The 14,405-nt window shown below is 50.2% G+C and overlaps 1 protein-coding gene across 1 annotated transcript in view; it reads right to left on the bottom strand.

The window, feature by feature from the left end:
• Positions 1–14,405, bottom strand: part of TMEM63B (transmembrane protein 63B) — a 48,833-nt gene that overhangs the window by 13,179 nt on the left and 21,249 nt on the right. The window contains exons 2-4 of the mRNA XM_054280368.1: positions 5,346–5,553; positions 4,672–4,751; positions 3,110–3,148 (exon numbers count right to left, since the gene is read on the bottom strand). Coding sequence (XP_054136343.1) covers positions 3,110–3,148; positions 4,672–4,751; positions 5,346–5,531 — 305 coding nt within the window. The 5' untranslated portion in view covers positions 5,532–5,553. The remainder of the gene's footprint in view (positions 1–3,109; positions 3,149–4,671; positions 4,752–5,345; positions 5,554–14,405) is intronic.

Genomic DNA, 14,405 nt, shown 5'->3' on the forward strand with positions numbered 1-14,405 from the left:
GCCCTTGTGGCTCTGGCATAGCTGGAGAGGCACTGGGAGCAACCCCTGTCCTGGAGGACCTCACTCATCTTCAGGAAGTGGAAGGAAGGAGTCTGATGGGCTGCATGCTGCTACAACAGTCCTCCTCACCCTTAGTGCTTCAGTGCAGGAGGAAAAATTCAGCTGCCTGGAGCCAGGCTCAGTGCAACCTGCTCCCCAGCCTCAGCTGAGCCTCCAGCCTGGAAATCCCTTGAGCAGGACAGATAGATAGAACTGAATTTCTCCATGCTAAAGTACAGAAAAGCAAAAGGGGTGAATATCACAAAACTGCTTTACTCCAGCCAGAGGCAGGGACCTAGATGAAGAACCCACAGGAGAAGCATCCAACAGCTCCCACTATAAACAGAGGCAGAGGGCAGCTGGAAAAGGAGGCAAGAGAAGGCCCAGAGATCTAAATTAAATAGCACTTGCAAGGTGACAACTGCAGGCTGGGATCTCGGAGGTGCAAGAAGAGACATGACTGATCTGAAGGCTAGAAACAAATGGGAAAAAAACAAATGAAAATATGGTCTCCCTTCAGTCAGTACAGGCTCAAGGAGGGTAAGATGGGCAAGAACACAGAGAAACAGCTGCTGAGAGACAAGTGCTAGAGAGGAGGTGGATGACGCTATGGGAAGGAGAACAAGTAGATATCCTCATGAGCATTTGGAAGGAAAGTGGATGAGACACGTGGCCTCTCTCAGAGCAGAGTAGCACCTGCTGAGTCTCCAGTTCCTAGCTGGAAGTAACAGAGACAGTGAAAAGGAGATTAGCTGAAGGTCAGGGGCGCAGATTAGACAGTGGTGTGCAGCCTTACCACTGCACAGCCCCACAGTCTGCTCTGCTGGAGGGACAGAGACAGCTTTGACCCAGCTCCCAAGCCTTCAGCTCTTTATAATCACAGAGGCCTTGCAGCTGGGCACAGGGAACAAGGGTGAATTTCTGCTGAAGAGAAATTTCTGTCCTGGGAAAAGCCCAGCATGATGAACCATAAACATTTAGACAACCAGGATACCTCAGCTCCGTGCAGAGGGATGCAGTGACAATAACCAAGATGACCTGAAGTGTTTAGAAGACAGAGGATGCAAAACCTTGCCAAAGATGGAAAGCTGAACAGGGAGCTCCAACAGCAGGTGCACCTGTATGGAGACATTTTAAAGCAAAGCACTGACAGTGCAAGTGGGTGAAAGCAAGATTTCCCCAAATTAAGACTAAGGTGGGATCCTGCATGATGCAGGTTTGGTGCAGGCCCTGCCAGAAAAGAAGAAATACAGGATCTGAGGCACAGCTAGCCTCAGGCTGATGGAATCACAGGCTCCAAGAGGGCAGGCCAGGCATGCTGTGGAAAGGGCTTGCTGGGGTGTGAAGCTGGAGGTGGCTGCACGGGTGCAAGCCCCACAGGGCCCTGTGATCACTTCCCTCATATGCAGAGGTGCAAGTGGGTTTCTATGACCTCCCAGGGCAGACTGAGTTGCCACTTGAGACTGTTAATGGCTACTGCAAGCTCTGACAAGTCACAGGACAAGGGCACTTGCTGGTTCTAAGGGAAAGGGAACACATCAGAGGAGGATGCCCTCTCCCACAAAGAGCAGTGTTGTACATTCAGGGGCTGGGAGCACCAGGTGACACATACGTGTTCCTAACCCATCACCTGTCACTGCACTCCCCAGCACAGAACAGCTGGGATGGCAATGTGCCATTGGCCTTGAAGGAGCACGGAGAGAATGAGACTTCCTGAGTTCTGCAGGTTTTTGGAGGCTTCTGGCTGCTAACACTGTCTCAGCTCATGCAGTAGCTTTAGGGGTGGTGTGTGTGGTGTGTATGGAGCAGATGGCTCCACCAAGCTCAAATGAAAAACAGGAAGAGGAAGAAGTGGCCCCCTGGAGAGAGACAAGCATAAATGTGACGATAAATGAAGCAGCCCCTAAAAAGTCCTCAGAGCATGATGGCTCTACTACCTCTGCCTTACTCCCCCCACAAGATGTTAGCAGTGAAAAGTTTCCAGACACACCTGAAGCAGGACCAACCACTAGTGAAGCAGTCAAGCACGAGCAAGAGGTCCCCTCTGTGCCATGTACCACAGTGACCACTAGTTCTGTTTTAACAACTTCAACTGCTCTTCTCCCAAGGACAAGGATCAGCTGCAAAAAGCAGGCAGATTCTTGTACTCCTTTAAGGCAGTAGCAGGCGCCTGCTTTGCAAGTGGGAAAAGGAGGCTGCAGCTTGCTGCCCTGGCCTCAGACACAAATCAGTGTGGCTGGAGTGACCATGGCAGGCTGTGCACTGCCAGCTGATCATCCTCTCTGCAGCACATACCACCCAACCAGTCAGCAAGACACAGGCGATGGTCTTTTCTTGGGCACAAAAGCAGAAAGAAAGAGATAAGAACAGGGAGGACAGTCCATGGCAGGGCTTAATGGGCATTACCAGGCCAAGGTGACAAAGGATGCTTCCAGCAGCACTGAGGCAAAAGGTTTCTTCCAGCAGGGAAGAGAGAAAATCAAGGGTGCTTCCTTGCTGGGTGTGGGTTTAGGTGGCAAGGGACAAGGGCCAAAGGTTGCCTTGGTGCCAGCAGCCTCGTGGGTAAAAAGGAAAGACAGTAAACTTGCCAGATCCTCTTTGTGCATCTGCCTACCTTTGCAGATGGTGAGGGAACAGCTCTTGTGGCAACCTGGCACAAGAAGGACCAGGCAAAGTAGCCTCCCCTGCACCTGGGTGACCTGAGTGTACTATGGGCTCAGACAAGCAAGTTTGTTTACTTCCATCATAAAGCAGGATATCTGGACACAAGCAGATAGAGCACGGCATGTGATACAGCACCCTCTGCCGAAGGACTGAGAGCTCCTTGGCACTGCTGCTCTCAAGGAGCATTTAAGGGCTACTAGGGGAAAACCAGGGTGCATTCAGCTGTGGTAGTGGATGACACAAAGGGGAGGGAAAGAAGAGCACAAATCCACCGAGAGACACAAATTCATGCCCAAACTCCCAGCCACTTAGATTAGTTCAGAAGCAAGATAGCTGCAAGAAAAAAGGAGAGAGAGGTTGTGAGCAAGGAAGAGAGAAGAGATGAGACCCTGAAAAAACAACATACTATTCCCGCTCCTCTCTTTCCGTCTCCCAGCGTCGGCGCCTGGGGGCACAGAAACAGAAAGGGACAGGTTACAACCACGGGAGTAGGTGCTGAGTTCTCCTCTTCTGCAGGGAACTATGCATCCAACATGGCTCCCCATCATCCTGAAGAAAAGAAACCTGCCAATGGTCAGGCTGGAGAAGACCTTCCTTCCAGAGCCCAGCAACACCTCAAGTTACAGCATAACTGTACTTAACTGGAATAACCCCTGGTCCAGGGGCAGAATGCTTTGCTGCCAGCTGATGGGAAGCTGGCTTCACTGGGAAGGTGACCTGGCTCCAGACGATGGAGATTGCAGGGAGCTCCTGGTTGACGGGGAGTAGGACAGACTGTAGGGACTGCCTGGCTGCCATCTGAGTTCCCCTTCCATAGATCTGCTCCCCACCCAGGCAACGAACACACATGCATTCCCCTCCTGAAAATCTCATCCTATCCCATGGATGAGCCAAGCAGCATGGGCTCCTTCCTGCAACTGCAGTCTCACTGATCCACAGCAACTCTGTCCCTCTCCTTGTGCTCATCAGCGCTTCCTCTCCAAACAGCTGGCACCCCTCTGCATTTCTGCCTACCGCCACTGCTGGCACTCCCTTGCACCCAAGGTGCTCAAGCATTGCCTCAGAAAATCCAGCCCTCCCTCCCCCCCAGAGGACAGAGCTATGCAGCTCCCATGGCTCCCTGCCAGCACCTGGATCCATACTGCTTAACCCTGCTGCCCTCTCCCTATTGAAGTCTCCTATGATTATTCCTTCTCCTTGTTTCCCTTCCACTACCTCTGTACAGTTGATTTCCCCAGCCAGACCAGGAAATGATGGGCAGAGGAGCCACAGGGACCCAGCTGCTTATCTAACCCTATCCAGGATCACCTATTTAAACTAGCAGAATTCCTGGTTTGATGCTGGAAAAAAACCAACTCTTTCCACTGCTGTGCAGGGAATGCTCCCTCTGCTGTAGAGCTGCTATCCTCAATGGGCCCCGGCTTTTGCTGATGGACACTGTAGCTCACAAATGCATTGGGCAGGAAGGATCCACACCCAGATCAATTCATCAGCATTTGGGATGAGAGCTAAGCTGGCCTCAGCACAGCAGTACCAGACCTGGAAAAGCAGCATACTACTGTCAAGTGCTCTTAACAAGAATTGCATCCAGCAGAGTCACAAAGACACCTCAGAGGGTTAACAAAGCCTTTACTGTGGCAGCCCTCACCCTTCCTGTGATCCCTTGTTCCTCTCCTCCCTTCATCTGCTGTTCCTCTGTAAGGGTCCCTGCATCTCTCTGTCACTGAACGGACCATAAGTGATATGGAGCCAGTGGGGACCACTCCGTGTGTTGGGAGAATGATGCTGTAACAAAAAAGCCAGTAAGTGGGGATTTCTTCCTATTCCTGGAGCTCGGGGGATGCAACTGGAACATTTGCCTCTCCTCTCCAGCAGCTCAGGCACACAAAATGGGATTTATCTCTTCTGCCTCACAGCAAGGAGGGCTACTACTCATATCTTATTCCCTTGCCACTCTCCCTTGCTTACCTGTCAGCATCAGTCACCAGGGCCAGGCGTCCGTAGTCCCAAGCAACTTTACGCAAAATTGAAAAGACAAACAACAGTACCTGAAAGAGACCAAAAGAGAAGCTGTGAGAAAAGGCATTGTCCAACTCTGTCCTTGTGCTCTGCATGCAGAGCCACAGGAACAAGGAGGGTAGGAAGGGACAGAGTCCTCAGTTAGGAGCACAAGTTCCCCAGGACTGTTAAATCAGCTTATCTGGATAGCTGTGGGAGACAGAGGTCCAGGATGCAACACACAATAGCTAAGGTAGCCCCACAGGATCCAAAGGCCCTGAGGTTCCTGTAAGTCACAACTATGGCTATGTGATTTGTGGTCCCACAGCTTCTAAGCAGAAAAATGCTAACCATTATGTGGATAAAGCTGCAGGGACTTAGCAATATAAGTGGGAGTTTTGGATGCAGGACTCAGCCAACATCACCCCCACCCTGCAACACCCATCCATGGGGCTCAGTGTGGTGTTACTGGAGTTAAGTCAATAGTGGCTGAGCCCACAGTGTCTGTGAGACATGATCAGGGCCAGAATGCCAGCCAGCAGCAAAGTCAGGGATAGCATTTGGGGCCCTGAACCCCAATTATCTCATCACCTTTCACGGTTAATTAGGGGAGAAGGTGTCGAAGCAACAGTAGGCAGACTTACGAGAAAGCACATAAAGTCAAGGGCTAGGACAGTGGGCACCCCACCAAAGGGCAGCCCCTGCAGCACAGTGCTGCGGATGCGTGCGCTGTAGCAGTAGTCCTTGGTAGTGCTGTTGTTGTTGTTGCATGTGGGAGTTTTGCAGGGGGCCCCTACTGAGCCCAGGGTGGCGATGACGTAGGGAAGCATCTCTACAGCTTCATTGTCTTCCCTGGGGAAAGGAGAGAAAGAGCTAGTTAGACATGCGCCAGTTCGATGGCAACGTAGCCCTGTTGGAGTTGGGGGCCAATCTTGCCTGCCAGCTTGGGCTCCTCTGTGCTGCAGGATTTTCCTGGGATCAGGGTCCAGGGACAAGATCATTTGAGAAGCCCGAGTTCGGTGGTGCCAGAAGAACCCACATGCTTCAGCAGCTATTGTCCCACCATGGAGTCCCAGAACTCCCTCCCTTGTTTGTCCACTCTCACACCATTTAGGTGCAGCTGTCTCACAGACTGCTTTTCTTCCTGAGAACATGGTGTCTCAGCTCCCCCTCCTCAGCAGGGAAAGCATTTAGGTACAGCAAAAAGTGAAAGGGTGGAGTGGATGGGGCATGAAATCACGTCTGGATGACAGAAACAAACTGCTATAGGACAGTTGCTGCATCATGCTCCCACAATTTCCTTTGCCTGGCTGCATAAAGCCATTAGCTTTATTAGGCTGAATCATCACCCTCTCTTCACTGCGGGCCTCAGCCTCCAGCTCCCAGGGCACCCATCAGGGGCTGGTCACACCCCCTGCTTGTTTTTCCTCCTTCCTCTGACTTGGAGGCCATTTAGATGCAAGCGCACAGGGTAGAAAGGAGGCTTAGACTCTACTATTTAGCTGGTCAAATATTTTATTTACATCAGTGCCTTCCCCAAACTGTTACAGGACCCACAGTGGCATGCAGGTCAGCATCACTGCTTGGATATGGGGAGGTCCTCCTTCTGCGCACAGCAGCTCCATAAGAAACACAGAGATTGATTGCAGTAGCAATGGATAAATGAGAATTGAAAAACTCTGAGAGGGACACGCTGACAGCAGAAACACAACCACTTTACAGAAAAGGGCTGAGAAAATCCCATCAGTTGCAAAAGGAACAGTGATAACAGGAAGATCTATACAGGCTTTTGATCCCTAAACCATTCCTCTTAATCCAGCATCCACAAACCACCCCAAATCCTTCACTACAGCCATGAATCATACAGAAAGGATGGACAGCACAGTATCACTTCCGGGCAATGCCTGGGGTTTTTTTCTCTCCAGAAATGCCATCCCTCAGGACTAGGCAAAAGAGCCATGGCATGCCCAAAGGATGAGAAAGCCGCCAGCACCACTGTCCTTCAAGCTCTGCATTGTTTGGTGACATTAGCAGAGGGGATGCAGGGCTCTTACCTCCAGCTCACAGGTATAATCCTGCCCATCTCCTGCCTGGCTGCAGAGATTTATCAGCATGGCAGCATGACGCTAGCTGGATAACGACCACAAAGCGATTTGCTGTGGTGACCTAGAGAGCTCTGCTACAAAGTGACCCTCCCGGCTCAGCTCCAAGGGGTGCACAGCTGCAAACCAGCTGAAGAACCATGACAAAGGGCAGCCTGAGGAGCAAAAGCCCAGCTGGGTACAGGCATTGAGAGGGGGTCAGCCAAATTGGAAAAGCCACAAAGCAGCCTGTTAAGACGTAATTCACAGGTACAGAGGTGGAGCAGGGCTGCCTAGAGCAGAACAAGGGAGCAGAAAAGCAGGAGAAAAACAAGCCAAGACATGAGATCACAGTTGGGAATAAATCAGGAAGACAGGATAACTCATCCTGGCTGAATTAACTAGATAGTTGGAAGCTTTAGGTGAATGATGGGAAAAAATGTTGGGATGAGACTCAAAGGAATATCGCACACTTTGGAGCATGAATGGTAAGTGCAATCTAGATGAACTGAATGAAAAAAAGAAATATCTCTCAACCCTCTTTTTGTAAACTTTTAGCAATGAGTTTCAGATTTTGAGTAAAGATGACAATCCTGCTGTAACACCATAGCCTTGAGTTCTTCTATTGTGAAAAAAGACAATGAAGAAAAGCATTTGCTTTTTCTAGACCTACTAAGCTCACTCCTAAGTGCTCTCTCCTTCCCAGGACACAAGGTGTCTTCTAGCTCTAACCACTCACCCACACATTCCTAACACATTCTCTCTTCTGACCCTGTGGAAAGGTGACCAGAACCTTTCTCCATCACATACTCCATCCTGGGTAGGGAAATTACCTTGACTGCCAGAACAACACTCTAATGCTCTCAGCATCTCTCCTTACACTGCTCCTCACATGGCTGAGCACGATTTACTTCTCTGATGGCATCTTTGCACATTGAAGAAAAGCATCTCTGTCATCAGCCTGCAATCCCACTGCCCAGAGTAGCCAAGGCAAATTAGAAGCCAGCCATGTCCCAGAGCACATCACTCCTTCCAATAGACCTGGCTGCATGCTTCTCAGCTTCTCACAGCACTTCACTACAAATGGTGTCACTTTGGCATCACTTCCTCTTGAATGACTCCAGGGTATTGGCAGATTCTAGGAACCTTGCTGCACATTACCTTTTCTGGGTCATTAATAGCAAAGGACCTCATCCCTCTGCTCTTGTCACATTGAAATTGCTAGTTCACCCCTTGACTTTGTTTGTGGAACCTCAGCTGATTTTTGAGCCACAACTCTACATCTCCTCCAGTAGACAGTTTTCTTAACAGTTTTCTGTGAGAAATTTCAGAGGTTTTCTGAACATCCAAGCAAGTTACACAAGTTTGCCAGATGCTGTTGTTTTACCACAGTATTGAAAGACTTGCAACATATCAGGGAACTCTCATTTTCCTCTGCAGACACCTAACTATCTACCTCATTCTTGCATGTTTTATAGCCCCATTTCCAGTTGTCTTTCTTAAAAGAAATGAGGCTCATATGCTCAGATTGCCCACAATCCTATATAAACATTATTTATACAAACCGTTACATACTGAAGACAAATTCTGCAAGCCTATAGGTAATTTAAGACACATTTCAGAGAGACAGGTCCCAGAGATATACTTTTCCCCTGAAGCCCAGAGGATGGACTGGATATAAACCTTCCCAGCCTCTTCAGTAACCCAGCCAGAACACCCAGCAGTGGAAAAGATGTGGCATGTGCCCAAGGCTTACACTGCCTTTTCATGAGCTGAGTCAAGAGGCACAGCAGCTCACATCATGCTTAGTTATGCAACCTCCCACCCAGCTGGTGAGCACAGGGAACTCCCCATGGAGACAGAGGTGCTTCAGGTGTGTGGGAAGCTGGGAAAAGCTCACAGGAATGTAAGAGCACTTGTGCCCTTCTAGTTCTCCCAGTTGCAAGAACATCTGGCAGCAGGCTAGAGGTGAGCTGCCATTGTATCAATTTAGGTAAGAATTACCAGGGTTCTTCTGGGGTTACAACACCATTTAGGCAACTAAGAAAAATGCTCTGGCAACCAATTCTGCAGTCTTTATCAATAGTGCCTAGCTAGTATCTTTCACCAAAGGCCTTTCCCAGGAGTCTTTCAGCTGAGCAGGAGACTGGCTGCTGCTCCCAGACACAGTGCAATCCATGGGCCTGGCAATACCTCTTTCCTTGCATTTGGTTGCACCTTGGTCTCAGATGCTCACTCCAGGAGACTCTCTGCCCCCACCCTCAGCCAGGCAGGGATGCTCCAATGTGTCCTGTGCTGCAATTGCAGGGCCAGCCCTGCAGGCAGCTGATGTTGGGTGTTTCACTCAAAGCACAGCCAGGGAGGAAAGGTGGTGCTGGCAGCACGCACAGTCTTGTAGTACAGAAGCACAGCTCCCAATTATGAAAGGAAATCCCTTCCAGCAGTGTGGGAGGGATAAGGGGATTTTTCTAGCAACAGCTGCTCTCCCCAACTCAAATACACAATGAAGGCAGAGGTAGTTCTGCAAAGCTTTCTGTTTTGATCCCAGTGTCTCCCTCTAGGGAAGGACCCTGCATGTTTCCTTGTAACTTATGCTGCCACCACAGGTAAAGGAGCATCTTTGACCACACAAACTGTGCTGCACCAGAACAGGGTTAAAGGTGCCTTTGCTGGTCCCTCCTTCCCCTCAAAGGCTGTAGGTCAGGGCAAGCCTGGCTCAGCCTGGGCTGAGATGCTAACATCAGCATGAGCTCCTGAGCACCAAGAGACAAGGTGCAGGGAGTTGGTGGGAAGCTGCTGTGAGGCTGGAGTGGTGGGAACCAGCTCAAGGTATGCAAGCCCTTTCCTGACCACAAGCATGGCCTGTCACCACAGAATATAGTGGGGCCAAAGGCAAAGTAAGAGCAGGACATCAAACCAGGTTCCATGCAAGCCCCAGAGGCTTCCCCTCCTGCACTCTGCATAATTAATGCTGACTTCCTCAAAAGAGCAAAGAGAGATTTGCCAAAAGGCATTTTCCACTCTTATTCAGCAATACTGGACTCCATCTCCTTCTCTATTAACAGCAGGAAGGAGGAAGAGAGGCAGCTTCTCCCATCCACAGAGGAACCTGTTCCCTGCTCCACAGCATAGCCCCTACCTCCCCAGCATGGCCACAGTGTCCCCTGCTTTCACCAACACGTGTCAGGAGCAGAGGCATACAGCTTCCTGCCAGAAGTCCCTAAAGCACATCCCCCTGGTGCTGCAGCCCCAGCTCCTGCCTGTTCAGCCCTGTGCTGTCCTTGAGAGCTTGGTGGCCTCAGCAGGGCAGGGCAGGACTTCTCCTCCTTGTCTTTGTCCCTGGCCTGCAGGTCAGCACCCAAATGAGGACCCAAACAGCAACCAGGCCGGCCTCTATGCTCCCATCTATCCACTGCAAAGAGAAAGAAGAAAGAATGCAGAATGAGGCTGGGAAGGCCAAGATTACTGTGGTTGCAAAGTCTGCACCAGGATGCTTGTGGAGTTATCCCACTTGCAGGCAGGGGATGGGAAGTGCTGCTGAGGAGACTGCCTGTCCCACACTGAACTCTTGCTGCAGCACTGTAAGGCCAGGGCAGACAACATAAACAGCACTGCAAGTCTTCCCAAACAGAACATTTCCCACTCTCACCAGCTCACCCTGAAGTCTCTGCCCCTCATACTCAGCATTCAGGTTCTCTGCCAAACCCCTGGCACCAGGGGGAAAGAAAATAGAGGAAGCACTGTGCTGGGACTCAGGCAGGAGTGACGCAGGAGCCGGACAGCAGCTAACAGGCAGACAGATGCACTGACACAGACAAGTGTCTGTGTCCTTCCAGCCACAGCACTGATGTCAGCCAGACACAAGGAGGTGACCTGAGAAACGCCTGCAGAAAAACATAAATCAATAAAGCGGATGCTTGAGCTCACAGACCGAACGACGTAAGCGCACAAGCTACATTCGTTTTCTCACCAGTAAATGTTAATAACTCCATCTGTAATTAGAACATTGGGATTGTGCTCTAGTAGAGACACATTTATTTAGGGAAATGTGACAGTCTCACAGCAGGCTGGAGGTGCAGAGACAGGCAACCGGAAACCAGCAGGTCCGGGACTGGAATACCAAATTTCCAGACTAAAAAAAAAGAAACCCAAACCTTCTTAAATCTCTTGGGAATGGCATAATGGCATTCAGGGAGGTGAGGTGTGCCTTGGTTTTCAGACATGGCCTGTATCTTTCAGATCTGCTCCTCTGGGGTCGCCCTGGTCTCCCAAAAACCACAGTAACCCACACTGTGACCCCAGGGACCTGAGCCCAGAGGATGTGCCCCCCCCAAGCCTCTGCCTGCCAGGGCAGTACAGACCTGCCTGCACTGGGTACCTGGGCACCCTCATGCAGCAGCTGGCACCCAAGGCTGAGCGAGCCTTCCTGTCCCCTCAAAGAGCCACCAAGGTTACCTGCACCTAAGTGGGAAAGTCCAGCAGAGCTCTGAGCAAACTGCATGCAGCCACAAGCAGACCACAGGAAGAACAGTCTGACTCTGTTAAGCAAGTAGGGAATAGCCTCAGGAAAGATGGGGAGCAAGGGGCATACAAGTTAGCTCAAAGCCTTTCCCAGAGTACAACAGTTAAACGGGGAAAATACCACTCTTGGTGCAGAAACAGCAGTGGGAAAGCTGTCCTGCACCATGCCTCAGACCTGGCACAGAGCATTCAGGCAGCTGAGGGCTGGAGAAGTGCTGATGTGCTGGGTGCAGTGAGGAGAAACGTGATCTGCAGGCCAAGGGAAAAAGCATCAAGAAGAAGCAAATGTGCTCCTGGTGCATTTCCAACAAGCCTGGGCAAAGCACTGACAAGCCTACAACAGGGATCGGTCCTGTATCAGCAGAAAGCAGGAGGGCGTGCCAAAACCCTACAACTCTTTGACTCTTTTCCATCTCCTCCAGTCAATACAAAGCTCCCTGCACACTTCACCTCTACGAACTAGCCAACTAGACACCAGGCCTACAAAGCTTTGGTCTGGCAGGCTTGGCTTCTCCAAAGCAAAAACTAAGTGCACCTTTGCCCTGGGTCCAAAGTCCTCCCAACTGGCTTTGCACTAGGCCTCAAATATCCACCGCTAAAGGGCATCGCACCTTTCTTTAGTGCACATCAGCTCCCAGTCCTGGTGTTGGCAGGTACTGTCCCTGTCACAGCCAGCCCCAACCCCACACTGCTCAGAGCACCATTTTGTGGTGGCCTGCACACTGCTGACCGTGTACATCCCAATGCTCAGGAACCCCTGCTCCTGCTCCCAGCACAACTGTAAGCACTGCAGAACACAAAAGTAACCCTGAGCTGGGATGGTGCCTGGCGCGGATGGTAGCAGACTATAACAGTGGGGAGCATTTGGATCCATGTAAAACCTAGATTTGAGTTTCATGAAGGTCAGGAACCTGTCCACTTCACAACTCAGTCCCCTTCAAAATCACCCAGGATAATCACAAAAGCCTTGCCTTTGAACATCAGCAAAACTCTTCCTGCTGTCGTCACCCACTGGAAACTCTCTACCTTGCCAAGTGATAAGGATTGAGCTCCAAACAGATAGGTCCTTTTTATGCTTCTTTTGTACAGGAACTCCCTCCAATCTGATGGCAGTGCTTTCGAGTCATATGGTGCCCCGAACATAATGTACCATGCCAAGAAGGGCTGCACCACAGCCTGAAACCCAGTATGTTGTGGTGCATGCTCTTCACATCAGAGCTGCCTAATCTGTCCTCTCCTAAGGGCAATCAGGTCTCTCTGGCTCTGCAATTTGCCCCCATGCTGCACATCCCACACTGCTGTCTTCCTGCCTCAATTTTCACATCCCTTTGGATCCCCTTTGGTGCTCCTGGGCAAGGGGCGTCTGTTCCTGCCTGGCCATCAGGGAAGGGCTGATGACGGCCCCTTCCCCTCCAAAGAGGTTTGATGCAACAGTGACACCACACAACAGCATGATGCAGTTCTGCTGCCAAGCCAGCTCGACTGCCTCCACATGGCTACAAGGAACAACATGGCTGTGGTACCTGGCATTCCTGCACCATGAAGGAGAGGCCTCCAGTCCCATCTTGTTTGCTTACTGACAAACACTATGGAGCCTCAATGCCACATGGACACCCTCAGTGGTGTCTCACAGGAACCTATCCATGTGTCCCAGTTCATGGCAAGGGACTCATCCTCTGCCATCAAGAGAAAGCCAAATCTATCAAACAGTTCTCCACATCAATCAGCTCTCTGTTTGCACTGCAGAATCACAGCCACCCTGATTTACAGTAAATTTTGAGTGTTTCGTTAGTTACCAAATCACTTAAGTTACAAACATATCTACCTGTCACTTTCCCTTCAAGTTCCTAGGCTATAAATCTCAGAAGGATATCAAGTCTGTCTGCCAGATTGTGCTTTATAAAGGAATACCACTTCCTGTTTGGCTTCCCTTGTTTCCTGCAGGCATACACTGGTAGTGATCCAATAAACACAATGAACCATCAGAGCAGCACGACCGATGAGGTGCTGGAGTGCCCACGGTATATTCTGCAGAGAGTGGCCATATGGCAACCAAATCATATGGCTGGGAGTAAGTCCCAGATAACAGGGCTTCCTCACCTATCACTCAACACCCCAGCAGCAGCAACTTCACCAATTCCCAGCAGACTTTTAGCAAAGACAAGGATGGAGACGTCACGACCTCACAATACCAGTAGTTTTCAGCTTCTAGTTTACGGATTCCATTGGCACAATGGCTGTTCTTCATGGGTTGCCATCTTGATTATCTCCTGCATGACTATTAACATCATTTATACCACCTGCATATGGCCTGCACTTTCCTTACAACCTGTGGGCCTGCCCCAGGCTAGCTCTCCCACACTTCATTCTTTAGGCGAGAGTAACTATGCATACAGGATCTTTACTGCACAAATACCACTTTGGTTTTCAAGCACTGTTAAGGAGAGCTGTTCAGGTGCAAGATATCTGGCTTGGCATAAACACAAACCAATCTCCCTGGTGATTTCATATTTACTCTGAATTTTTCCACGTCTCTCCCGTTTCTCAAGTGACTAAATGCCATCTTGTCCCTTCTGCACAGGGGCGTGTTTTAGCAGGAGCTCTGCACTCTTGCAGCTCTCATTCCTTTTTCCTTTGTTTATTAGTAGCCTCACTTCATCATAAAGCTCTGATCTTAATCCCCTTGTGTAGAGGGGGGTACCACATATTCATCTTTCCTCAGGCCTCATATCTGTTTCCTGCCAGTCACAGACCGGGTATTTTCATCTACATCCAGCTTTTCCTCTTGAGCAAAAAATGTGTGTGTCTCTCATAACACTGGGTTTTTATCTAGTCTCTCGAGGTCACATTGACTGTTTCCTCCTCCTCCTCTCTTCTGCATGACAGAAGTCTTTACCTCCTTGCAGCACAGTATTCAAAGACACAAGAATTCTGTTCACTGGTGCAATTACAATCCCTTGCCTATGAAGTATGATCAGCACTTCCCACCAAGGAAACTCCTTGGTGATGCAAGTCACCAAATGGTGGCAATGAGCATCTCTCTGAGGAGTCCAAGCCACCTCTCAGGGTTTCACAGCTGATTGCTCATCAGAGGCTGGCAGA

The sequence above is a fragment of the Melozone crissalis genome, unplaced genomic scaffold (genome assembly GCF_028551555.1).
Source record: "Melozone crissalis strain CALT ecotype California unplaced genomic scaffold, PUWL_Pcris_2 ptg000027l_1, whole genome shotgun sequence".
In the NCBI taxonomy this organism is placed as follows: domain Eukaryota; kingdom Metazoa; phylum Chordata; class Aves; order Passeriformes; family Passerellidae; genus Melozone; species Melozone crissalis.